At 43.6% G+C, this 27,236-nt stretch overlaps 1 protein-coding gene across 1 annotated transcript; it reads left to right on the top strand.

Annotated features, from left to right (window-relative positions):
* The first annotated feature begins 12,700 nt into the window (after positions 1 to 12,700).
* Positions 12,701 to 26,309, top strand: LOC138802123 (gamma-crystallin-3-like). The gene is made up of 3 exons (XM_069985276.1): positions 12,701 to 12,767; positions 17,072 to 17,314; positions 25,988 to 26,309. Exons 1-3 carry the CDS (start codon positions 12,759 to 12,761, stop codon positions 26,261 to 26,263), a joined length of 528 nt encoding a protein of 175 aa, XP_069841377.1. The 5' UTR covers positions 12,701 to 12,758; the 3' UTR covers positions 26,264 to 26,309.
* The last annotated feature ends 927 nt before the right edge of the window (positions 26,310 to 27,236 follow it).

The following is a 27,236-nucleotide window of genomic DNA, read 5'->3' as shown; positions in this document are numbered from 1 at the left end:
AAAATCCTCTATTTTGTTTTTTAATTTTTTTTGCTGCCCTTGACCTCAAAAGGATAACATTAAATGGTGATATCTTACATAATTTTCTAATGTAAAATTATTTTTAGATCATCAACAGGAACAAAAATTACCATGGTCATTCCTACAAATGCAATTCCATCCAAGTAGAAAATGGAAACTAGATACTTTATGAACAATTAAACTTCAGAGGGCATCAGTATTTGGTTAGAAGAATGGGATATCCAGACTTTCATCAAGAAATGAGCATCAATGACTCCATTACACCTTGTCGGATAACTTTACAAGTGAGTAAAATACCAGTAATAGGCTATGTTCAAACAATGTCAAAAATTGAAAAAAGGCGCCCGATTTTGATATTTAAAAAAATCACAGTTTTTGCCGTGATTTAACTGACTGCAATGGCAATGCATTGAAGTAAATGGGAAGACGGACATCCAATGCACACAATGCATTGAATAACGGATGTTTTTACCGCGGACATCAAAATAATGAACATGATCATTATTTTCTGACGTCTTTTGCAAACAGCGGACATTTTTCATTAGTTATTCACTCACTGTTTTTCTTTTTCCACCATTCGTTCCCCTTTTTAACCATTACATTCAATGGACTTTTCAATTAAGACACACCCAAAGTCTAATTAGTTATCCCAAACTAGAATAATGTACCAACAGCCGTCATTGTACTAAGGGAAGGCTAGACTGCTAAATGACGTTTCAAAATAACGGACGTAACATTAAACGGAGCTCAAAAGACGTGTGAACATAGCCATAAACTGAATAATACCAGTCATAATTTGAATACTGTTCAAGCCACAAAATATAAAGTTTAGATAAGTATTTAAATGTTATTTAAAATATTGGAGCATGGAAATTTGTTTCATGGAAATATAAGTTACTTAGGCTTGGTTCACACTACGTTTTTGCAATCCATCTTTTTGGAAAAACGAATGAATTTGTGTGCATCCATTTTAATCGGTTTTCCATTGACCTGCATTATAAAAAAAGGAACAAAATCTAACTGTTTTTTTTTTAAGTACACAAAAACGTAGCTGACCTTATTTTTTTGTACATTAAAAAAAAAATCAATGCGTTTTGATCCATTTTTTTTTTTTTAATGGAAGTCAATAGAAAAAAGGATCAAAACGGATGGACTAAAATGCATCAGTTTTTTCATCCATTTTTTGCAAAAATGTAGTGTGAACCCAGCCTTAGTACTGCAAATTGGCAAGTATAGGGCTATGGGCCATATGGGCAATAAACAAGCTCAAGCATTAGAAAGCATTGTTCTTTTGTTGCTCTAAATAATTTTACTTATAATGATTATTATTTTTCTATTCACCTTACTAAAGCATCATGGACTGTTCCGTTTGAGAATTTATGAGAAAGAAAACTTCATGGGTCAGATGATGGAGTTCACTGAAGATTGTCCTCATGTTTATGAGCGGTTTCATTTCTATGAAATACACTCATGTAATGTTCTAGCTGGAGCTTGGATGTTTTATGAACAGCCTAACTTTGGAGGGCTTCATTATTACCTGAGATCCGGAGAATATAAAAGATATACTGAATGGGGTGCCATGTACCCCAAAATTGGTTCATTTAAAAGGATAACTTATTAGAAACTTATTAACATTGTGACATACAATAAAAATATGCATTCACGGGGGCGTGGCCTGGCTATGGAGGAGTGAGCATTCACCCTCTGTGATCTCCAGGGACAAAGCACCAGACAGCCTTCATAAGCACCCTAATTTTGCTAGATTGCACCCCAAATGGTTCGGGGCCGAAGGAGGACCAAGGTAGGCACACCACCATCTGACCCCCAGCCCGCCCAGGGTAGCCTGGACCGCTTTTTCACCACCGCGAGTCGTGGCTTACCTGCCCAGCCTGCAGCCTCCGTGACTTCCGGCTCCCGCGTGACCCGCGTGACCAGAGCCGCAGACAGCCTCCACCAGCCGGTTTTGCCTCCTGGACACCGCGGTAAGAGCTCCGGCCTCGGTCCTGTCTCCATCTACTCTGCCGGGCTCTGGCGGCCGCACTGACACAGACGCAGCACAGCCCTCCCACCAGTACTTGAATAGGCCTCTGGCTGCTGATAAGGGACCGGAGCCTCCTGGTTTCAGCCTCCGTGATACGGCGTCTCCTGGCCCCCCTCCCAGGGCAGCCGTGTCCCCCGGCCTCCACCTCGGAGCGGCAATATCTCCCAGCCCCCACCTTGGGGAAGCTGTCTCCTCCGGTCCTCACCTCTGGGGAGCGGTGTCCCCTGGCCCTCATCCTGGTGTGGCAGTGTTCTCCGGCCTCAGTCCCAGCTCAGCATCACCCCCCAGCCTCTTTCAGAGGGTAGCTGAGGGATCCCCTAATCCTGCTCCCTGCAGAGACACAGCCTGTTCCCCAGCTACAGGTTCAGAATTGGCAGGCAACATGTCTTCCTTGTCCCATGCTGCACCTCCCTTCTCCACCACTAGGGGCAGTGATCTGCACCCCACCAGCTCTGCTGCATTTGTTAACCCTATGCAGGATGGTACAGAGTGGGACTGGAAAGAATACATGAAACTGCTAACTACGCGCTCAGATATGGAAAAGCTTGTGGAGCGCTTGGAAACCTCATACAAACAGTAATTAAATTCCCTCAAATCTGATGTGCACACTCTGGAGACGAAAGTTACTGATATTGCTACTGAACATGATTCCCTAGTTACCACAGTGAATGATGTCCAGGCTACACTTGCTAATCAAGAGAGGCAAATCCGTCATCTTTACAGGCTTCATGATGACGCAGAGAATCGCAGCAGACGGAACAACATCCGTATTAGAGGGCTTCCTGAGGCGACCAGAGCTGCTGATCTCATTGCGTCACTTCAGGATTTGTTTGCTACTATTCTACGTCGACCGCCGGGGGCTGAGTTTGAGATTGATAGAGCCCATCGTACTCTGGGACCAGTCTCTAATGATGTGAACCGGCCTCGTGATGTCATCTGCAGGCTTCACCACTGCCGAATAATAGACAAAATTATGAAGGCAGTGCGCGGCATGGAGTTTGTTGATTTTGATGGAGCTCAGCTGATTTTTCTCCAGGACCTTTCCAGAGCTACCCTATCTCAACGACGGGCTCTTAAACTCCTGCTGGAACTGCTAAGAGAGCGTGAAATTCAGTAATCCTGGGGCTTCCCGTTTCAGCTGGTGGTCTGTAGGGGCGGCAAACGATTGGAGCTGCATACACCAGAGGATTTGCCTGCCTTTCTATCCGCCTTGGATTTTCCTCAGATGACTCTACTGGATTGGGATCCAGTTCCGCCGACAACCCTGGGAAGTTCTTCTCGCCTTACTGGCTTGGCAACATCGGGTGACTGAGGGCATTCCGGGAGGCGGGTTTCATGCTGCCTTAAAGTGCCTTAATCTATCTTCTGTATCTTTTTCAGTTTTTGATTGTTGATTTGATCTTTTTATGCCTTTTGCTGCTTGTTGGACATATGTCCAGGGCCACATGGCTACGGTATTTCAGAATGGTGATTATGTTAGTTTCTGTGTTTCGGGATGTGGGGGAGAGGTGGAGTTGGGATCTTCTGTGTGCCTATTTAGCTAGTTTCTTATGGGGTGCTTTCTAATTTTGAATGTTACATATGCGTATAGAGTGTGCTCATGTTACATATTTAGTTTTCATTTCTGGTATCTTTCACGGATTTACAGACCTTCATTTGTTAGTCCGTCCCTCTCTAGAATAGACGCCTAGAGCGTTGCTGTACCCATTTGGTTTGCTCCTGGCAGTATGTAGCTGCCCGGATACGGGGGTTATCTTTCTTGGTAATCCTCTTTTTCTGACTGCAGGTTCAGTCTCTTTTCCACTTTTCTCTCCTTCTTCTCTATCTTCTTTTTTCTTTATTTACCCCTTCCTTTCTTTTCCTACCCTCCTTTTCTTTCTTTGTCCTATGTGGTGGGCGAGGGGGGAGACATGGCAGGTGCGGCTGTCAAGCTTGCCTCTATTAATGTTAGGGGACTGAATGTCCCACAAAAACGGTCTCAGATCCTATACTCCATGCATAGACAGAGAGTGCATATCTTACTTTTACAGGAAACACACTTCCAGATTGCCCATGCCCCTCGTATGCGGATTAATTACTATAATGTATGGACACATAGCACTAACCCTGATGCCAAATCCAAGGGGGTCTCCATAGCACTGCACAAGTCACTGTCACACACACTGCTTGATACACTAACTTGCCCTAAAGGGAGGTACGCCTTCATTAAGATAGAGATTCAGGCCCGGATTTATACCATTGGCAACATCTACCTCCCTAACTCCCGTCAGGGCAGTACCCTGAGGGCCATACTCAGAGCGGCCTCTGCGTTTATAGACGGCGTTCTGATACTGGGGGAGGGGGACTTCAATCTGGTCATGGACCCTTCCCTGGATACCTCCTCCGGCAAAACTGCTGTGCCACGCTCCGAATATGCTATGGCGCGGTCAGTCCTTGGTCTCCATGGTCTGGTGGATGTCTGGCGCATCCTTCACCCCAGGGACAGGGACTTTACCCACTACTCAGATGCGCATCGCACCTATGGCAGGCTGGACATGTTTTTCATTGCTCAGTATGCTCTCACGTTTACTCCCACGGCCACAATAGGTAATGCTTTGTGGTCTGATCATTCTCCTGTCTTCTTGTCATTGACTTTGCTGGGGGTGGTGCCCAGGGAATGGACGTGGAAGCTGAACGAGTCGATCCTTAAAGACACAGCATGTAAGGCGGCTGTTGCTCAGACAATCACTAACTTCATCAGTGACCACTCTAATGATGTTACTGCCCTGCCTTTGCAATGGGAGGCATTGAAGTCTGTTGTTAGGGGGACCCTGATGTAGCAGGGGGCTAGGATCAAGAAGTACAGGAGTACCAAAATTGTCCAACTAGCAGGTAAACTTGATGCTCTTTCCAAAGTGCACAAGCAGAATGCCACTGACGAAGCTCTGGCAGCATTGACGCTAGCTAGGGAACAGCTAAAAGACCTCCTCTTCATCATCTTCCCAACAGGAGCGGTAACGCGGCTATCTTTACAAGCATGCCAATAAGTGTGGCAGAATGCTAGCTAGACTGATTCACCCGAGGACACAGGTTACGCACATTCCTAGCCTCTTTGACCGATCTGGAAACGCTATACACAATCCTAGGGAGATCTCTTATATGTTTCGATCTTACTTCTCGTCTCTGTATAACATCAAGGGGCGCTATTGGAGATGCCAGCGTCGGCCTTGGAGTCTAGGATATCTGCGTACTTGTCAGAAACAGAACTACCTAAGGTGCCTGAGGACTCTGTTGAGGATCTAGAGTCTCCCTTTACTGATCATGAACTCCAGAGTGCTATTTCTGATACTAAGGGTGGGAAAAGCCCGGGGTCGGATGGTTTTACCGCATGCTTTTTCAAAACTTTCAAGGACCTCTTAATGCCGATTATGACTAAGTGCTTTAATAGCATCTCTGTGACGTGCCCCTTTCCTTGTCAGTCGCTGGAAGCAAATGTGGTGGTCCTGCACAAACCGGGGCGTGACCCTAAATACTGCAAGAATTATCGTCCCATCTCGCTCATTAACTGTGATCTCAAACTCTAATCCAAAATGCTGGCCACTCGTTTGAATGGCTATATCTCTCAACTCATTGATACCGACCAGGTGGGATTTGTCCATGGCAGGGAGGCAAGGGACAACACGCTGAGGACTCTCACACTGATTTCGTGGGCTAGCCGTTCAGGATCCCCTTTGTGCCTGCTTTCCATCGATGCAGAGAAGGCTTTTGATCGAGTGCATTGGGGATTCCTGCGGCTGGCCCTACGAGGAGTGGGACTTGGTCCGCTTATGGTGGACAGAATAATGGCATTGTATTCTTGTCCCTCGGTGCGTGTACGGGCTAATGGCCTGCTGTCCAGCTCCTTCGACATTCACAATGGTACGCGCCAAGGTTGTCCCTTGTCTCCCATGCTTTACATATTTAGGCTGGGTTCACACTATGTATATTTGAGGCTGTATTTGGTCCTCATGTCAGGTCCTCATAGCAACCAAAACCAGGAGTGGATTGAAAACACAGAAAGGCTCTGTCCACACAATGTTGAAATTGATTGGAAGGCCGCCATATAACGGTAAATAACTTCCATTATTTCAATACAACAGCCGTTGTTTTAAAATAACAGCAAATATTTGCCATTAAAGGACGTCCATCCACTCAATTACAACATTAAGTGAACAGAGCCTTTCTGTGTTTTCAATCCACTCCTTGTTTTGTTTGCTATACAGCCTCAAACATACAGCCTCAAATATACGTAGTGTGAACATAGCCTAACAATGGAACACCTGGCGGTCGCCCTTAGATGGAGTACTGCAATCCAGGGTGTCGTGATTGGACGGGACCACCACAAGCTCGCATTATATGCAGATGATCTCCTGCTCTATCTCTCATCCCCCACCACGTCACTTCCTTCTATTCTGCAGGAGTTTCAACGGTTTGGCGACCTTAGTAATTTTAAGGTCAATTTGACAAAGACCCAGGAGCTTAACATCTCATTCCCGCAGGCTGTGTTTGATGCGGTCAGAGCTTTCTTCCCTTTCCAGTGGCACACAGATTTCATTGTCTACCTGGGAATAAAACTCCCGCCTGCTCTTAGCTCTCTTTTTGATCTGAACTATACCCCTATGTTGAACAGGGTCCTTATGGACATGACCTCTTACTTTCTGAAACCGATCTCATGGTTTGGCAGGGTGGCCATTATAAAGATGGACATCCTTCCTAAGCTATTGTACATTTTTCAAACTATTCCTATAGTAGTCCCTGTTGCCTTCTTCAGGACCCTGTGCAGGGCTATCCCAAAATTCATTTGGGGAAACAGCAAACCCAGGATTGCGTACTCTACCCTGACCCAATTTAAATCTATGGGAGGTATGGGTTTACCTGACCTGCGTCTTTATCATGAGGAGGCTGTCCTGCGTAAGGTTCTGGATTGGGTGCATAGCTGGGGCTCTAAGCGGTGGGTAGATTTGGAATTCTCGCTCTGTCCGACTGCACCCTCCCTCTTGCCCTGGATTCCCCCCGGGCTCGCACAGATTCCTCCTGTGGGAAAGGTCTGCTTGCCCAAGAGTCAGGGACTGCATGACTGGTGACGCTGTATCTACTATGTTGTCGCTCCAGGCCCAGTCCCCGGACCGTTGGTTGTCCTTGCTGGAGTACGAACAGCTAACCTCGTTCTTGCGGGACCTTTTCCCTAGGGGTACGTACGCCTCTGCACTCACGAACTTTGACACTCTGGTTCTCTCCGCATCTCCTATCCCACACTGCATATCTGTATTGTACCAAATTTTGGTCGGTCTCACACACCCTGACACCATTTCATGGTCTGCCCTCTGCCTGCCTCCTCTCCGCTTCCCTTATTCTCCTGCTCTTTACCCCAGTCTCTCCTTCTTTTCTCTTTCTATTGCCTCTTTTATAATCTGCATGACATTTATTATGCTTTCTGTTTTGCCTTGTATGACACTGCCGCGTTGGTGGTGTGGATGTTTAGAACTGCTGATAGTACACTGTTCTTGTTTTCTGTTCTTCATACTTTATATGAAAAAGTGACGCCTTGCGACTTACAGGCCGCTATTTACTATTGCCTTACTGATGATGCATTTACTGTTATGCGCTTGGCTGTCAATAAAATCAGATTATACATAAAAATATGCATTCACTTTTTGTCTTTATGAAAGTGAGCCTTTTGCGATAGGCGCTTCCAAATTAGCAATAAAATCCACTACTAATCTGGAAATTCCGTTCTCCATGGACACGAATATGCAATTAGTTCATAATGCACGCAACTCCCATTGAATCTAATGGGGGTCACATATATATTATCTATTGTTTTCTTCTCTGTATGCATGGAGACCCAAACTTGTGGATTTCACCGATCCGACAGGTAAACTTTAACCCTTAGGCGACCCTGGACGTACCCGTACGTCCAGGGCCGCCTCACCGCGTTCAGAGCGGGGCCGAGCGGAGGCCGCGCTCTGAACCGCCGCGGTCCCGGGTGCCGCTCATAGCCTGGGACCGCAGGTATTAGTGGGCACGGTCCGATTGCCGTGCCCGCTAATACAGTAATCAGATGCAGCTGTCAAAGTTGACAGCTGCATCCGATTACCGAATGCAGCCATTCCCTGGTGTTTAGTGGGTAGGAAAGTGTAAAGTATAAAAGTGTAAAACTTAAAATAAAAGTGTGGTTATTAGTAAAAAGCCCCCTCCTCTAATAAAAGTCTGAATCCCCCCCCTTTTCCCATGTTATAAATAAAAATAAACAAATAAATAAATAAACATGTTTGCTATTGCCACGTGCGTAATCGCCTGAACTATTAATTAATCACATTCCTCGCACAGTAAATGGCATAAGCACAAAAAAATCCCAAAGTGCAAAATTGCGCATTTTTGGTCGCATTAAATCCAGAAAAATTGTAATAAAAAGCGATCAAAAAGTTGCATATGTGCAATCAAGGAACCGATAGAAAGAACATATCATGGCGCAAAAAATGACACCTAAAGCGCTTTAAGCCTGGGAATGGAATGATTTTTAGGAACATAAATTTGTTAACAATGGTTTGAATTTTTTACAGGCCATCAGATACAATGAAAGTTATACATATATATAACGATAGTTATATATCGTTGTAATCTTAACGACTTGAGGAACATACATAACAAGTCATTTTTACCACAGGGTGAACGGCGTAAAAATGAAAAAAAAAAAAACAAATAAAAGAAATGCTTTTTTTTTTTCAATTTCACCACACTTTGAATTTTTTTCTGGTTTTGCAGTGTACTTTATGAAAAAATTCAGCCTGTCATTGCAGGGTCCTCTAAGGGTTAAGATGTGCTTTTATCTGGTGAGCTAGATTTCTATTATAAACGTATGACAATATAAGATTGCATATAATGTACTGAGCACCATTTACCTTTTTTTTTTGCTGTCTGTGCCTTGATAACTGTGAAAAACATGATTCTTTAGGTCAATCTCCCCAGGTCTTTGAATACCTATAAGGCTGTGCCAGAGTAAAGTATACTATAGAGATCCAGCATTATCAAGAACCCCTGTAAGGTAAAGAAAATTTTAATACAAAAAAAAGAAGAAAAGAAAAGTATACTAAAGGTATCAATTCATCGTGAACTATACAATTGTACCATTATTTAGCTTGCATTGTGAACTCCATAGAAAGCCAGAATTGTTAAATTTTTTTTTCTTCATACTCTCAACTCTCACCCCCTTACTTGCTGGGGTGGGCACACTCAGACCTTCAGACCTTTAATTAACACCGGAGCCTCCTCCCCAAGACCCCTGCCAGGCCGCCGCAACCCGACCTCGGAACTCCCCCCCCTCCTCCGACCTCGCCGACCCCCCTTGACCTGGCTCATCCTCCCAGACCTTGCAGCTGCCAAATGTGTCCCCCCTCCCCCCGCGCCAGACTCGCAACCGCACCACCCCCCCAGGACCTCAAAATCACCCCCCAAGCTTGCCCCCCCCCCCTTCCCTCTGTACAGCTCCTTGGCCTCTGCAATCTGCTCTACCCCTGACAGGACAGCTTAGCAGCATCTGCACTCTCCCCCTCACAGCACAGCTTTGATCTCTTTATAGCTGTCAATGAGATCGGAGCTGTGCTGTCAGACGACAGAGAAGCTCTGATCACTGTAATCTATGCCTTCTCTGTTGTCTGACAACACAGCTCTGATCTCACTGACAGCTATGAAGAGATTGGAGCCGTGCTGTCAGGGGGGAGAGTGTGGAGGCAGCAGAGCTTTTCTGTCAGGGGGAGAACAGAGTGCAGAGGCCACGGAGCTGTACTGAGGGAAAAGGGGGGGGGGGGTGAGCGAGGTTGGGGGGCAATTGTCAGGTCTTGGGGGGGAGAGGGGTTGCAGTTGTGAGGTCTGGCTTGGGGGGGGGGGGGGGTTGGGTTAGGTCTAGGGGGATAAGCCAGGTCCAGGGAGGCAGTGAGGTCGGAGGTGGGGGAGCCACAATGATCAGAGCTGTTCTTTCCCTGACAGCACAGCTTTCATCTCTTCATAACTGTCAGTGAGATCGGAGCTGTACTGTCAGGAAACAAAACAGCTCTGATCACTGTAATTGAAATATTAAAAATGTGCACCTTAATCAGACCTTGCCCATCCCCCCCTCTCGCAGCCATCTGATGCCCCCAAACACCTCCCTTCCCCCCTGGACCTCACAGCCAACAAAAGCCTTGCCCCCATCCCCTGGACTTCGCTCACCACCCTTTTCTAACACCTAGAACCTTCCACGGCCCTGTCCCCTTCCCCCTGGACCTCGCTCCCCCCTCCATTCCTACCCCTAGAACCTCCCTCACCCCCTTTCCTTCCCGCTGGACCTCGCTCCCCCCCCTTTTCTACCCCCTCAAACCTCCCTCACCCCTGTTGCCTTCCCCCTGGACCTTCTTCCCCTCCTTCCTGACCCAGTCATCACAATAATTTGGCTCTTGCAAAATTACTTATCAGATGTGTACAGTTGCCCCCCTTTCCCTCCCGGAAAAATAATAAACTGTTAATACTAGTGATGAGCGAGTACTAAAATGCTTGGTTGCTCGTTACTCGAGACAAATATCTCCCGATACTCGAGTGCTCGTTTCAAATAACGAACCCCATTGAAGTCAATAGGAAACTCAAGCATTTATGCAGGGGACCCAATTTCGGTAGAGCGAAGGTCGTGTGAAAACCGGTCAACCTCAGAAAATGATGGAAACACCACAGAAATGGACAGGAAACAGCAGGGGCAGCATGTATGGATGCCTCTGAGGCTGACTAATCGCACCATTATGCCAAATTCTGGCCAACAGCTGTGGGATACAATCTGTTGGTGGCTGCACCTATACACACTCTGTGACACCCCCTTTACAATGAGCAAGCAGTAGTGAACTTAGATATGCCTTGCATAAGAACTACAGAAATCAGAAAATATAGTAGAGGTCCCAATAAAATAGTATTGAGCACTTCTTAGGGGTCTGTCTGCAACACCTAATGTCCCCTTTCTGCCAGCAGCCAATCACCACAGTGTGCTGCTGAAATCGTGGTAGCTGCTCTGCAAGTCCCAGAGAGCATTCTGTAGCAATACAATTTAAAAACGAACAAGGGCTGTTTGGTTATTTCGCTAGTATTCCCTGCCTACTGGAACGCTAATTCCCTCTCTAAAGCTCTCCCTGACCAGCAGCGGCTCTATCCCTAATCTCTTTCAGCATTTATGTGAGCCGAGCCTCGGCGGCCGAGATTTTTATATGGCAGGGTCATCTGATCTGGCCAACCAATCGCTGCTATGAACATGTATGGGTCCCACGTGATCGCAGGATGTACCAAAGAGTATCGCTTGTCCGAGATGCTTGAGATGCTTGTCCGAGTAACGAGTACCATCGAGTATTCTAATACTCGAACGAGTACCATGTTCACTTATCACTAGTTAATACATTTCTTGACAGGTTTCTGTTGTTCCACGCTACGAGGGATGATCAGGAGCTGTATACAGTCTCCCTTTAAGATATTAACCCTTTGAGGACCAAGCCCAAAATGACCCAGTGGACAGCGCCAATTTTCATTTTTGCATTTTCTTTTTTTTTCTCCTCCCCTTCTAAGAGCTCTAGCACTTTCCTTTTTCTATCTACACCATGTGGGGGCTTGTTTTTTTTCAGGAATAGTTGTACTTTGTAATGGTGTCTTTCATTCTACCATAACATGTATGATGGAACCCCAGAAATATAATTTATGAAAATATAAACGGGTGAAATTGGAAAAAAAGAATGCAATATGGTAACTTTTGGGGTGTTCCTGTGTCTTTGTAATGCACTATATAGTAAAAGCGACATGATACTATTACTCTATAGGTCAGTCCGAACACAACCAAATGCAGGTTTACACAGATTTTCTAATGTATTTTTTTTTTATGAAATCCTTTTGTTTTTGCAATTAATTATTAATAAAATGGTCCTATTGTGATTCTTATAGTGTTTTTAGTTTTTCTCCTTTTTTTTTTTTAATACCCTTTAAGTCCCCCTGGGGGACTATTACATGCAATCATTAGATTGCAAACACTGATCATTGCTATGTCATAGGCATAGCAATGATCAGTGTAATAGACGCTCTACTCATTGAGCCTGCCTGTCATTATAAGTGAATGCCTTTAGTATAGTTTTGACCTTAAAAATTTAAGATAGAAAAAGTGACAAAATATTTTGTGTATTATGTAAGAAATGATAAATTATCCAGTTGAATAGTTGGTCATCTTTATGACAAGTCGAAGGAACTTTTTTGGTGTTTCTTAGCTATAAAACCTTTAATTGCCAAGAAAATATCTGTCAAAGAACTACATGACAAAACTTATTTACTAAGGGGGAAACACTACACAGTAACTTAGACAAAAAAACATGATATTAAAGCAGTCTGGTGGCCTCATATTCACATGATCACTCAATGTCATGTGCGAAACTAAAGAAATTTCCTGTACTCTCTGCTAATTCAACAAATCCTCTCCTGTGTTCTCTGAATAAACAGAGTACAGTACCCTGTTTAGTAAGCAGATATGAACAAAGGCCTTATTATATACGATTCAGAGAATTGCCTTATTTGAAGGGGAAAAAAAATAGAACAAACTTCGATGCACATTCCAATAAAAGTTCAATATAAAAACCTCTCTTACAGTGAAGCCCAGTGCAAGTACCTGTACTAAACTCCAGATAACATGGGGAAGGTAAGTGGATGTTTGTTTTTCTTCCTTTTAGGGGAAATTGGGACCCTGCTGATAAGAAAATTTAACCTATGTCTGGACCAATTACTGCTCTTTTTTTTCTTCATTTTTCATGAACAAAACTATAAATTGTTGAAGATGTTTTAACATCACTTACAGGGCATTTCTATACAATGCCTATGTACCCGCTTTGAGAACATAGCGGAGGAAAGCAGCCGTCTTGTAATATACACAGTCGCTAATAATGATTATTATTATAAGCAGTCTATATTACGAGACAGCCGGCTTTCTCCGTTATGTTTCCAAAAAACTCTCTAGCATTTTGCAGTGTGCATACAGCATGTCAAAATTGTATTCTGCAGAATTGTAAAGCACTGCAGATTATGTTGAAGCTGTATACAGGCATAGCCAAATTTAACTTAACACAACACGTTACAGCACTGTGGCACAGAGTGCTAGCTCAACTTATTTAATCTCTTTTCAAATACTTTTCTTGTCTTAAGTCATGTGAGTTATCACATTGTAAAAAGTTAAACTTGGCTACATCTGTATAAATAATAATGATAATGAGAATTATTTTTATTTCTATTATTATTAGTATACATGAAATGGGTACATAGATAGGCTATGTTCACACAACGTAATATTTCAGTAAAGAACGGATGCTGATTGCCGTGGAATTAGCATCCGTTCTTTACTGCAAGGGTATCAATGTAGTCAATGCAATGCCGCCCGCTGTGTTCCCCCAGCGTTATGTTAATTACAACAATTGTACTTTGCAATGACATGCCTAACTTTTCTATAAAATATGCTGCAAAACCGTAAAAAATTTATTTGCACTGTGAAATGTAAAAAAAATGCGGCGGGGGGGGGTCATCTTTACGTTGTTCACCCTATGGTAAAACTAGCCACATACCACCATGTCAGCCATATTTTGGACAGACTCCCCACAGAGCAGCACAGCACAACCAGGAGAAGGAGTCTGATTTTTAGATCTATGACGTACATAAGGATCTGCTTTTAGGGAGTGCAGTGAGTGCTAATACTGTACACTGAACAATTTTACTATAAAGTGAACTACATTAAAATCTATAGAAAAACAGTCATCTGTGCACACAAGGTGGGACGTGTTTTTGAAGTATTTTCAATCTTGTTTCACAGTGTTGTTGCACACAGTTAGGCTATGTTCCCACAACTTTTGTTCTTGTCTGTTTATAATTTTTAAAATGACATCTGTTATTTTGAGGATTGGCCGGCTGTTGGTACATTATTCTAGTTTGGATTTACTAATTGCCCTTTGGATGTGTCTTTAATTGAAAAGTCCTTTGAATTTAATAGTAAAAATGGTGAAAGGATGGTGAAAAAAGAAAAACTGTGTCTGAACAACAAAAACTGACGTCAGCTGTTTCCAAAACACGTCGGAAAATAATTGTCATGATCATAATTTTGGCATCCACACAGATAACGTCCGTCAATTTATTCATTGTGTGCATTGGACGTCCACCATTCCATTGACTTCAATGCTTTGCATTGCAGTCAGTTAAATCTTGGCAATAATGGACATCTTTTTAAATAGAAAAGGTTGATGTATTTTCTCTTTTTTTGACATTGTGTGAACATAGCCTTAGACTGTTAGGTCCAGGAGACTTTCAGGGTCCTTCTTTTGTGAATCCTGTTATCTATGTCCTTTGTATACAATAAATAATTGTTTGGTATATTTTAGTGAAGTGTGTTCATTCCCTAAAATATAAAGCTTTCTTTCTAGTTTTTTTTTTTTTTACATTTATAGGCTGCGTTCACACTACGTATATTTCAGTCAGTATATGTATATTTCAGTCAGTATATTTCAGTCAGTATTGCAACCAAAACCAGGAGTGGATTAAAAACACAGAAAGGATCTGTTCACACAATGTTGTAATTGACTGGATGGCCGCCATTTAATGGCAAATATTTGCTGTTATTTTAGAACAACGGCTGTTATATTGAAATAATGGCCGTTATTTACTGTTATACGGCGGCCATCCAGTCAATTTCAACATTGTGTGAACAGAGCCTTTCTGTGTTTTTAATCCACTCCTGGTTTTGGTTGCAATACTGACTGAAATATACTGACTGAAATATACGTAGTGTGAACGCAGCCTGGCCAATTTGCTTTTATTTATTTATTTATTTTACAAAGTGTGCACAGACTGACTTTTTCCAATAGACTTTAATATAATACATTATTCGATTAAAAATGTAGCCATATTTCATACCTATTTTACTGTGTGTCAACCCATCCTAAAACAACCACTTTAAAGAGATTATCCAGAATTGAAAAAAGCACAGCTACTTTCTACCTTAAAGGGAAACTCCAGGTAGAGGTTAAAAAAATAGAAACTTCTGCAGAAGCATAAAGCATTACTTACCTATCTATTCCATTTTTGAAACTACCAAAAATCCATTTGTTTTGGGGGGTTTTGTTCTGTTTTGTGTTTCTGCACTTCCTGGTTTATCAGTTGTACACAGGACTACAGGTTCCAGAATGCAATGCTTTCCCTCAGCTGTTCATCACAGTCCTCCACCCTGCAAATTCCCGCACAAAGCTGTTGCAGAACATCTAGGCTGTTTTCACACATTGCAGTTTCATTGTGTTACTGAATTATTTGCAGTACTTTATGATTTCATTGTGGTCCCACCCACAAACACAGCATGCTCTATTCTTTACCTAGCATCATTTACTTGTGTTACTGCATCATTTTTGTGAATATGCTGCAGTACTGCAATGACACTCCATTATGTGTGAACACAGCCCTAATTTCACTGCAGACTTGTGCACAATTAGAGAAATCAGTGAAACACCTGCTTCTGGCTGGTCAGAGATGGTGAATCACTCAGGGGATTGGAGGATCCAGCCAAGCCTCCTGGGACATCACACCCTGCGCCCTGTCTGCATCATCAGCCTGATCTCAGCAAACACAATGTTAGACAGAAGCATGGAAGATTTGTCTCCTAAGGGGGAGAGCAGTGGGAGCAGGAGACAATGTGGATTTGCACAGAGGCCATTTTTTTCACTTCCTGGATTTCAGCTACCAGTATGACAGAACCGTATGTGTGGTGGTATTACAGTTAAGCTTCATTCACTTCAATGGGACCAAAATGCTGAGCAAAAATACTGTGTGGGAACATAGCGTTGGGCTACGTTCCCACACAGTATTTTTGCTCGGTATTTTGGTCAGTATTTTTCTACCAAAAACAGAAGTGGATTGAAATCACAGAAAGGCTATGTTCGCACACTGTTGAAATTTAATGGATGGCCACCATTTAATGTCAAATATTTGCAGTTATTTTAAAACAATGGCATATGCTTTAAAGTTGCAGCCATTATTTGCAATTAAATGATGACTAGAGATGAGCGAACTGGGTTCGGGTTCGAGTCCATCTGAACCCGAACGATCGGCATTTGATTAGCGGGGGCTGCTGAAGTTGGATAAAGCTCTAAGGTTGTCTGAAAAACATGGATACAGCCAATGACTATATCCATGTTTTCCACATAGACTTAGGGCTTTATCCAACTTCAGCAGCCACCGCTAATCAAATGCCGAAAGTTCGGGTTCGGATGGACTAGAGCATGCTCGAGGTTCGCTCATCTCTAATGATGACCATTCACTCAATTTTAACAGTATGTGGACATAGCCTTTGGCCATGTTCACACAACGTTTCTTCTGCTCCGTTTAAATTGAAATCTATCATTTTAAGTCTAAAATAACAGACGTCATTTAGCTGTCTGGCCTCCCCTTAGTGCAATGACGGCTGTTGGTACATTTTTCTAGTTTGTATTTTATAATTGGCTTTTGGATGTGGCTTAATTGAAAAGTCCATTGAATTTAACAGTAAAAACGAAGTAAGAACAGTGACAAAAGAAAAACTGTGTGTGAACAACTAATAATAATTGTCATGATCATTATTTTGACGTCCGTGGTGATAATGTCTGTTATTCAATACATTGTGTGCATTGGACATGCGTCTTTCCATTGGCTTCAATGCACTGCCATTGCAGTCAGTTAAATCGTGGCAAAACGGACATTATTTTAAATTTCAAAAGCGGTTTCTTTTCTCTATTTTAACTTTGTGTGAACATAGCCTTTCTGTGTTTTCAATCCACTCCTGGTTTTGGTTGAAAAAAAATTACCAAAATGTGTGTATGTGTGTGAACATAGCCTAATTTCCCACATTATGGTATGGCTTTTATAATCTCCAGTTCTATGTTTAAATATTTAAATAAAAAAAATATATAAATAATCTTTGTTATATTTTCCTTACTGCAGATAATCTTCTATGAAGATAAAGGCTTTCAAGGCCGTTCCTATGAGTGCAGTGCAGACTGCACCGATCTCTCCTCATATTTTAGTCGATGCAACTCCATCCGGGTGGAGAATGGGAACTGGGTGCTCTATGAACATCCAAATTATAAAGGTCATCAGTATTATTTAAGAAGAGGAGAGTATCCTGACTTCCAGCAATGGATGGGATTTAATGACTCTATCAGGTCTTGCCATCTAACTCCTCAGGTAAATATTGTCATGTCATGTTCCCCTAGGCAAACTATGCTGAGCAGATGTAATGTGTGTCCCCAAAGTAAAGAATGGTATACTTCCTTGGCAGGGGCGAACACAGAGTGCAAAGGGCCCCTGTGCCAAAAATTTGTTTGGGCTCCCATAACCTATTCGTTTCTCCACCTTTTTGGCTTAAAGGCGCACACATTTGTATGCCCGGGTATCCGGTACATTTGTCCTGGTTTCTAGGGAGGGCCCTACAGCACAGCACAGATGCTACTAAAGGACTGTACTGCAGTCTGTGCAGGCCCCAGTGTGGGACTGGGGAACCTGTGGCCCACCAATAGAACTGATCATGTGGAGCACCCAAATAAAGAATCAGAAACGACATGCTGACCTGGTCCCATCCAGCACTGATGTATCTGTGACCACAACTAGCGCAGTGCTTTGTGCTGTGTGTAGGGGAGGGGGCCCCTTAAAATTTTTTGATATGGAGCCCCGTGAATCCTAGCTACGCCCCTGGGTGGGATACATGTACTGTATGTGGCTGCACAGGTGTGAGACATGTACTGTATGTGGATGCACAGGTAGGGTACATGTACTGTATGTGGCTGCACAGGTAGGATGCATGTACTGTATATGGCTGCTTAAGGGGGAGATGAAAGAAAAATACAACCATGCTGCAGGAGGAAGGGGGCACAGTTATTGGCAAAAAAAGTCATAAACTTACAATCGTACAGCATTAGAGGAATAGGGGGAGGTGGCTCTGTGCTTTCTCTTACTCAGTCCACCCTCTATCTTACAACTCCCAGCAGCCTGGCAGACACACTGACAATAATCACTCACTGTCAGAGCTGCTGCTGTTGCTCCTCTTCACAGTCCTGTCCCTGGCAGCCATAACCCTGCAGGATCCCTCCAGCCCGTCACCACATAGTAACATAGTAACATAGTAAATAAGGTTGAAAGAAGACAAGAGTCCATCAGGTTCAACCTAGGGGAACCCTACTGTGTTGATCCAGGGAAGGCAAAAACCCCCACGAGGCAGACGACAACCACCCCACCACAGGGAGAAAACTCCCCCCCCCGACTCCAATGGCAACCAGAACAATCCCTGGATCAACGTATCATCGGAAATCTAATGCCCATAACTTGTAATATTATATTGTTCAAGAAAAGCATGCAGGCCTCCCTTGAACTTATTTAATGAATCAGCCATGACAGCATCATGTGGCAGAGAGTTCCACAGTCTTACCGCTCGTACAGTAAAGAACCCGCGTTGATGCTGATGGTAAAATCTTCTTTCCTCTAGACGTAGAGGATGCCCCCTTGTCATGGTTACAGACCTAGGAGTAAAAAGACCACTACAAAGATCTCTGTACTGTCCATTTATATATTTGTACATTGTGATCAGATCGCCCCTAAGACGTCTTTTTTCTAGCGTAAATAACCCCAAGCGTGATAACCTGTCCTGGTACTGTAACCCACCAATTCCCTTAATGACCTTTGTTGCCCTCCTCTGCACCCGCTCTAGTTCAGCTGTGTCCTTCTTGTATACCGGTGCCCAAAACTGTACACAGTATTCCATATGTGGTCTGACTAGTGATTTATAAAGAGGCAAAACTATGTTCTCATCTTTAGCATCTATACCTCTTTTGATGCACCCCATTATTTTATTAGCCATGGCAGCTGCTGCCTGGCACTGATCACTAAAGTTGAGTTTACTGTCCACCAATACCCCCAGGTCCTTTTCGGAAGTAGTTTTACCCAGTGTATTATTATTTAGCACATAACTGTATTTATTATTTCTATGGCCCAAGTGCATAACCTTACATTTATCCACATTAAACTTCATTTGCCATTTCACCGCCCAAGCTTCTAGCTTCTCCAAATCCCTCTGTAATATGATATTATCCTCCTCTGTACTGATTACTTTACCCAGTTTAGTATCATCTGCAAAAATGGAGATTCTGCTCTGTAGCCCCTCAGCAAGATCATTAATAAAAATATTAAAAAGCAGTGGACCCAACACTGGCCCCTTTGGTACCCCACTAGTAACTAAAACCCAATCTGAATATGTTCCATCAATGACCACCCTCTGTTTTCTATCATACAACCAGTTACTTACCCATTTGCATACGTTTTCCCCGAGTCCCAGCATCCTCATTTTGTAGACCAACCTTTCATGCGGCACAGTATCAAATGCCTTTGAAAAGTCCAGATACACAACATCCACAGCCTCCCCCAGGTCCAGTCTATAACTTACCTCTTCATAGAACCCGATCAGATTAGTCTGACAGGATCGATCCCTCATAAATCCATGCTGATGATGCGTCACAAGATTGTTTTCATTAAGATACTCCAGTATAGCATCTCTTACAAACCCCTCAAATACTTTACCTACTATAGATGTTAGACTTACGGGCCTGTAGTTTCCAGGATCGCTCTTTGACCCCTTCTTGAATATTAGCATTAGCTATGCGCCAGTCCTGTGGAACAATCCCGTCTCTGGCATCCATAATCCCTGCAGGATCCCTCCAGCCCCTGTCATCACATGCTCTCTCCTCCTCACACAAGGTATGCCGGACAGGGGAGTACAGGAGGGGGTGTCAGCAGCACCAAGCAGGAGGAGAGAGGAGAACCAGCCCCGGCCGGGCACAGCTTCCGGTCACTAAGTGGGCCCCTAAGTGGAGCAGGGGGCTTGCACTTCTCAAGTGCTGACACCACCTGTGGGGCCCACTACAGACATGTGCCATGCTGAGCTGACACTTTAGAGTCTGAGCCTGGCGGGCCCCTCTTTTGGCCTGGGCCTCTGCGCAGCTGAACAGGCTGCGCAAGTGATATGTCCACCTCTGTTCCTTGGGAACTAATTCTAAAAACTTTTTAAGTCCAAGGTTCAACAAAGTATAAGGCACCACCAAAGTGTTCAGAACTTTACTGCAGAGCACAGAAGCATAAAACTTGAATATTTTTTTTCCGTATACATACATTGTATCATACAGTATATTAGCCCGCAGCAATAACAACAGGCAACGGTCCGTGTCCCAGACACCCATGTGCAGGGGCCCGATGCCAACATCTCTTTAGCCCTCTCTGGGGCCTCACCAGCCCTAGTTCCTGTCTTTCCCAGCTCTGTGTCTTGGTCCAGCGCGCCCGGCCCCGCCTCCTAGGGCGCATGAACGCCAAGTAATTTAATCAATGAACTGGGGATATTGGTGTACTGGGGGCGCTGGGCCAGGCTTCACTATATATAAAGCGGTCCTTTTTGCATATGAAGAAACCGGTAAAATTAGAGGTTAGGCTTAAGGTAAATAAAGTTAGCGTGAGGGTGTTTTTTAAAAATACCCCAAAGCCCCACCCCAATAAAAATTTAAATCACTCCCCTATGCCAAAATATAAATAAAACATATAAAAATAAATAAATAAACATATTATATACTGTAGCGTGCGTAATTGTCCGATCTATCAAAATATAACAATTGTCATCCTGTACGGTGAACGACGTAAATGAAATCAGGGAAAAAGCACCAGAATTGCTGATTTTTGTTACATTATATATTTAAAAAATGTATAAAAAGTGATCAAAATGTCCGACACAAATATGGTATTAATAAAAAATAGAGATCACTATGCAAAAATTGACACCCAATACAGCCCCGTAGGTAAAAAAAAAAAAACAACAACAACACTAAAACCGTTATAAGAGTCACAATAGGGCCATTTTATTAATAATTAATTGCAAAAATAGGATTTAACCCTTAGACGACCCAGGGCGTATAGTTACGCCATGGAAGTCTGTCCCCAGACGACCTAGGGCGTAACTGTACGCCCTGGGTGTTTCTCCCGCTATGAAGCGTGCTCCGGAGCGGAGCGCGCTTCATAGCAGGTGGGGGCCGGCTGCAATCAGCAGCCGGGACCTCACCGGTAATGACACGCTGCAGCGATCGCGCTGCCGCGTGTCATTAACTCCTTAAACGCCACGATCGCGGCGCGACCGCGGCGTTTAACTGTAAGTGACAGGGGGAGTCCCCTGTCACTTACCGATCGGGACCCCCGCAGTGTGACTGCGGGGGTCCCGATCGGTAAAACGGGCCGCCGGAGCTCTCTCACCTGCCTCCGTGCGGTCCGATCGGCGATCTGCTACACTGAGCCTGCACAGGCAGGCTCAATGAGCAGAGCGCCGATAACACTGATCAATGCTATGCCTATGGCATAGCATTCATCAGTGTAAAAATCCAAGTAGTGAATGTAAAAGTCCCCCAAAGGGACTTCAAATGTGTAAAAAAAAAAAGTTAAAAACACTAACACACTACCCCAAAACCCCTCCCCCAATAAAAGTTGAAATCACCCCCCTTTCCCATTATATAAATAAAACATATAAAAATAAATAAATAGATAAACATATAATATACCGTAGTGTGCGTAATTGTCCGATCTATTAAAATATAACAAGCGTCATTGCGAACGGTAAACGGCGTACACGAAAAGAGGGAAAAAAGTGCGCGGATTACCGATTTTATGTTACATTATATATATAAAAAAATTAATAAAAAGTGATCAAAACGTCCGATCTTCACAAATATGGTATTAATAAAAACTAGAGATCATGGCGGAAAAAATGACACCCCAAACAGCCCCGTAGGTGAAAAAATAAAACCGTTATAAGCGTCACAATAGTCCCATTTTATTTATAATTAATTGCCAAAAAAAAGGATTTCATTTAAAAAAAATATATAACATTAGAAAATCTGTGTAAACCTGCATATGGTTGTGTTCGTACTGACCTATAGAGTAATGGTATCATGTCGCTTTTACCATATAGTGCATTACGTAGACACAGGAACCCCCCAAACGTTACCATATTGCATTCTTTTTTGCGATTTCACCAATTTATATCTTCATAAATAATATATTTGGAATTCCATCATACATGTTATGGTAAAATGAATGATGCCATTACAAAGTACAACTATTCCTGTAACAAATAAGCCCTTACATGGCTTGTAGATAGAAAACTGAAAGTGCTGGAGCTCTTAGAAGGGGAGGAGGGAAAAACGGAAACACTAAGATCAAAATTTGCGCGGTCCACTGGGTCATTTTGGGCCTGGTCCTCAAAGGGTTAATTTAAAAAAAAAAATAAAACATTGGAAAATCTGTCTAAACCTGCATATCGTTGTGTTCACACTAACCTATAAAATAATGATGTTGTTTTACCGCATAGTGCATTACGTAGACACAGGAACCCCCTAAAAGTTACACTAGTGCATTCTTTTTTTCTGTTTCACCAATTTATATTTTCATAAATAATATTTTGGGGGTTCTGTCATACATGTTATGGTAGAATGAAAGGTGCCATTACAAAGTACACTTCTTCCTGAAAAAAAAAAGCCCTTGCATGGCCCTGTAGATAGAAAAATAAAAGTGCTAGAGCTCTTTAGGGGGAGGAGGAAAAAATGAAAACGCAAAAATAAAAATTGGCGCCGTCCTTTGGGTCACTTTGGGTCGGGTTTTCAAGGGGTTAAAATGAATGGAGAGGAAAAAATATAGGTTATATATATTTCAAGCTGCACTATATGTAACATATGTTGCTGTTACAACATATGTTGTAATAACTGTGATGGATAACTGTGATGCTTTTTTTTTTAAGACTTGTAACATTCTTGCCTTTTGCTTACATGCAGGGCCGTATTTACCACTAGGCACCCGTGGTCCGGTGCCTGGGGCAGCACCTTGCAGGTGTGCAGCACCATAGAGCAGGGGGAAGGAAGCAATTTTTTTTTTTTTTTTTAGTCTTACCTCCTGTTCAGACTTGCCAGTAAATTGGTATTGGTCGGGTCTGGCGTTGTTATCCAGTCACAGTATGTTGGTATTGGTCAGGTCTGGTATGGCAGTGTTATCCAGTCACAGTATGTTGGTATTGGTCAGGTCTAGTATGGCGGTGTTACCCAGTCACAGTATGGTGGTATTGGTCAGGTCCAGTATGCCGGTGTTATTCAGTCACAGTATGGTGGCGTTGTTGAGGTCTGGTGTGATGGTGTTATCTAGTCACAGTATGGGTGTATTGTTCAGGTTCTGGTGTGGCAGTGTTAAACCTAGGACTTCACTGCATTGAGTGCTTTCACTAGCCGGCAGTGTTGTCGTTTGGCTGGTCTCCCTGTAATCAGCGATCTGTTTCTCTTATGGGTCTACTAGGCGTTGCTCCCACCTAGCCAGAATCCTGCTCCACACTGATGAGGGGCAACACCCCGAAATAGCTGTATGTGGATGGTTACCTGGCCTTGGTTTTTTCCTTGTCATTACATTGACTTATAAGGCCACTTAATATGGTGGTTTTGGTGGTTTCGTTACAGGAGCCACCCCTTGGCTGGGTCCTTCACGGAGCGATATCTGGCAAGTCCTGTGTTTCGAGACTGTTTGATGAGGCTCCACGGGCTCTTCTTTTGCATATTCATGTTTCCCAGGGGGCAATGCACCTAGGACTTCACTGCATTGAGCACTTTCACTAGAAGTGTTGTTGTTCGCTGGAAGTGTTGTTTGGCTGGTCTCCCTGAGATCAGTGATCTGTTTCTCTTATGGCGGTATTAAATGTGACGCCTGGAGCTATAACCTACCAATCTACCAATCCTGTGGTGAGAATTCCTTCAGACCAGTGGCGTAGCTACCATAGAGGCAGGGTAGGCAGCTGCTATGGGACCTGTGCAGCAGAAGGGCCCCGGGGGGAAGATAAGCACCTTCTTGTGTCTTTCTGCTTAACCGCTTTTGTACGGCATTGTGTAAGTAACCCAATGTTCACTTACATGCTGCAACACAAAAACCACTGACCCCTGTTCTCCTCCTGCCACAATCAAGTAGGAAAATGTGTGTAAGCTCTGTGCAGAGATTAGAGGTTATCAGTGCACCAGCAATAAAGCAGAGATCGCCTAGTCTTTTGAACTTTGGGTCACTTACACACTGCAGAACAAAAGGGGTTAAGCAGAAAGTAGTCTTCTCTTGCACCTATGCTTTTAACCATAATGGCTCCTAATGGGCCCTTTTAGTTAAAAACAGTGGACTGACAGAGCAAGCAGCCCTTGGCTCTCAGCTCTGCCTGTCATTTTTGTAGCTGCAGCCAGGATTCTGTCTCTGACCACTAGAGATTTTATTTTTTTGGCACAGAGTATATATATTTTTTGCTATGCGGCCCTGTGAATCCTAGCTACTCCCCTGCTTCAGAAAATTTGCAGACCGCTCTAATCATTGATTCTATGTGGAAATTTGTTTATGTTTGAAGCAGTTAAAAAACATAAAAAACACAATTTAGATGATGTTTCTACATGTAGAAAGATACATGTGGCCGAAACCACGCTCCCATTTCTTCCCCAGTGCTGTTACCGGGATTATTGGCCATACGCCTATTGGTTACCGCATGAGGGTCTGGTTTTGGCTGCATGTGGTGTCATACAGTAAGGGTATATTCACACGAACGGGCTCGCAGTGAGATTCTCGCTGCGAGCCCGGCAGGTCCTGGCATTTCCCATACACTACATACTTGCTGCGGTCTAAACGACCGCAGCGAGTATGTAATTCTGCCGCCCTTAACCCCTTCTGCTCCCGGCCGGCTCCCCCGCTGTAAGCATACTTTACCTGTCCTTGCTGCACGGGTCCGGCGTCCTGCTCTCCTGTCCGGCCAATCAGTGGCTGCGGCTGGGCAACACACTAATTGGCCGGACGGGAGAGCAGGACGCCGGGACCCCGTGCAGCAAGGACAGGTAAAGTATGCTTACAGCGGGGGAGCCGGCCGGGAGCAGAAGGGGTTAAGGGCGGCAGAATTACATACTCGCTGCAAGTATGTAGTGTATGGGAAATGCCAGGACCTGCCGGGCTCGCAGCGAGAATCTCGCTGCGAGCACGTTCGTGTGAATATACCCTAAATGTGGGAAAGCGGCCTAAAACTGATCAGATATTAATACGATGTTCAGAAACTAGAAAATCCTGATGCTAATTGGTGAGTGAAGATGGGGCGTCTTCAGGTGTAGTGTCTAGGGCAGCAGCAGCTGGTAATATGGCCTTGCTTACATGAAAAGAAATGTTGTAATATTCAGCAATTAAAATAGAAAGGACAGATTGGATCACGTCATGAATCATACCTCCCTCCATAAATTTTCATGCAAGACTTTCAAACTACAATTTATTCATTGTAATAATACAGTTTAGACCACTCCATATAACAGATTGATATAGAAAGGAAGATGCAAGGTATTTTGGAAAAACTATAGATACATTGCGAGACATTTATTAAGACCAGCGTACTCAAACGCTGGTCTTAACTTAGGCTCCACTACCTTTTCCCCAGCCAAATTCACTCAGAGGAGCACGCCTCTTACCGAATCCAGCTGCCCATGTACCAAACACTGCACCCAGCATACTAAATCTTCCAGCAGGTGTAGGTTTGAATCATGATGTATGCCTGCTCACAGGAATAAATCATAATAAATGAGGCACGGGGGGAGGCCTCACCTGCTCCCCGCCTTGCTGCCCCCCCACATTCCCCCCTGCCTGACCATCGGGCGAGTGGGGGATAAGACAAGTGGTGAATCCCCGCCTTCTCCCTGGTGTACACCCTGGCCATAGGTTTGATAAATGTCCCCCATCGTGATTGCTTTTTTTATTTTTTAAAGATATACGTCTCTCACAGATATTTGTCTCTTACAGCACCGTGGCCCTTTCATAATTAGAGTGTATGAAAAAGAAGACTTCAAAGGCCAAATGATGGAGTTTACTGAAGATTGCCCCCATGTATTTGAGCAATTCCACTACCATGACATCCATTCCTGTAATGTCTTGGATGGTCAGTGGGTTTTCTATGAAGAACCTAACTTTAGAGGACGTCAGTATTACCTTAGACCTGGAGAGTACAGGAGATACAGTGACTGGGGAGCCACAAGCTCAAGAGTTGGCTCCTTTAGAAGAGTACAACATGTGTACTAAGATATTCAATTTTAAAAACAAATAATTTGTTTTTATAAATAAAATAGAAGTGATGACTTGACTCTTTCTTTGTGTTTTGATGTTACCTGTCTATATATTCAGATTGAAGTTCCAATAAATTTGCAGAAGCTTAACACTGGCTGAAAATATGCAACACTGCCACTTGAAGAAAACTGAGAGGTATTCTGAGCCCATATTCAGGAATGCACAGTGGCTCTCTCTAAGGGGTTTACCAGTGTTTGCCCGGTCTTCGGCTGATTGCTGTCCCTTTTACACAGGCCAATGATCCATTGCAGGAGCCTCTTTAGGGACGCTTATGGCCAATAATCGGCCCGTGTAAAAGGACCTAGACTGGTTTCAAGCTTACACCAGGTTTACATTCAGGGTGTTCAATCAGCAGTTACTTTTTTTTTTTTTTTTTTTAGCAAGATCTCAGCAGACAAAAATTACTGCATTACTGCATGCAAGAAAACAGACATTTGATGGAAAACTAACAGGCTCTCTCGTGTATCTGCATCAATTAGTGTCCATTCTTGAACAGACCTTCTGGCTCCCTTCAGCCCCTGCAGAAATGTGAACCTTGCCTTATTACGAATTTGTTGTAATGTTCAGTGTTTGGGACTAGACTTCTTATAGGATTGTTCTCCTGCTTCCTGGTCACTGCAGCTCATGTATCAGAATAGCAGAGTGGAGAGTGATCCGGAAATCTGCATTCACTGTTCTCCTGTTCTGTACAATGCAGTTGGAGCAGTCTATATCTCAAGGAGTTAAATACCAGAAGGGATGCATGGAGAGCAGAACCACTTATCTTCAGCCATATATGCCCCTGCTATCTGTCCTGCAGCAATCTTTCACCACCCAGCAATGCACAGAGAATATATACAAAATGGTGCATCTCATGAGACATAGTACCCTTCTCTCACACAATGAGAAGCTGTTGTCCTTTTAGGCTACATTCACATGTTCACATGTC

Source organism: Dendropsophus ebraccatus, chromosome 9 (genome assembly GCF_027789765.1).
Source record: "Dendropsophus ebraccatus isolate aDenEbr1 chromosome 9, aDenEbr1.pat, whole genome shotgun sequence".
Taxonomy (NCBI): Eukaryota; Metazoa; Chordata; class Amphibia; order Anura; family Hylidae; genus Dendropsophus; species Dendropsophus ebraccatus.
This window is presented reverse-complemented; position numbering and strand designations above follow the sequence as displayed.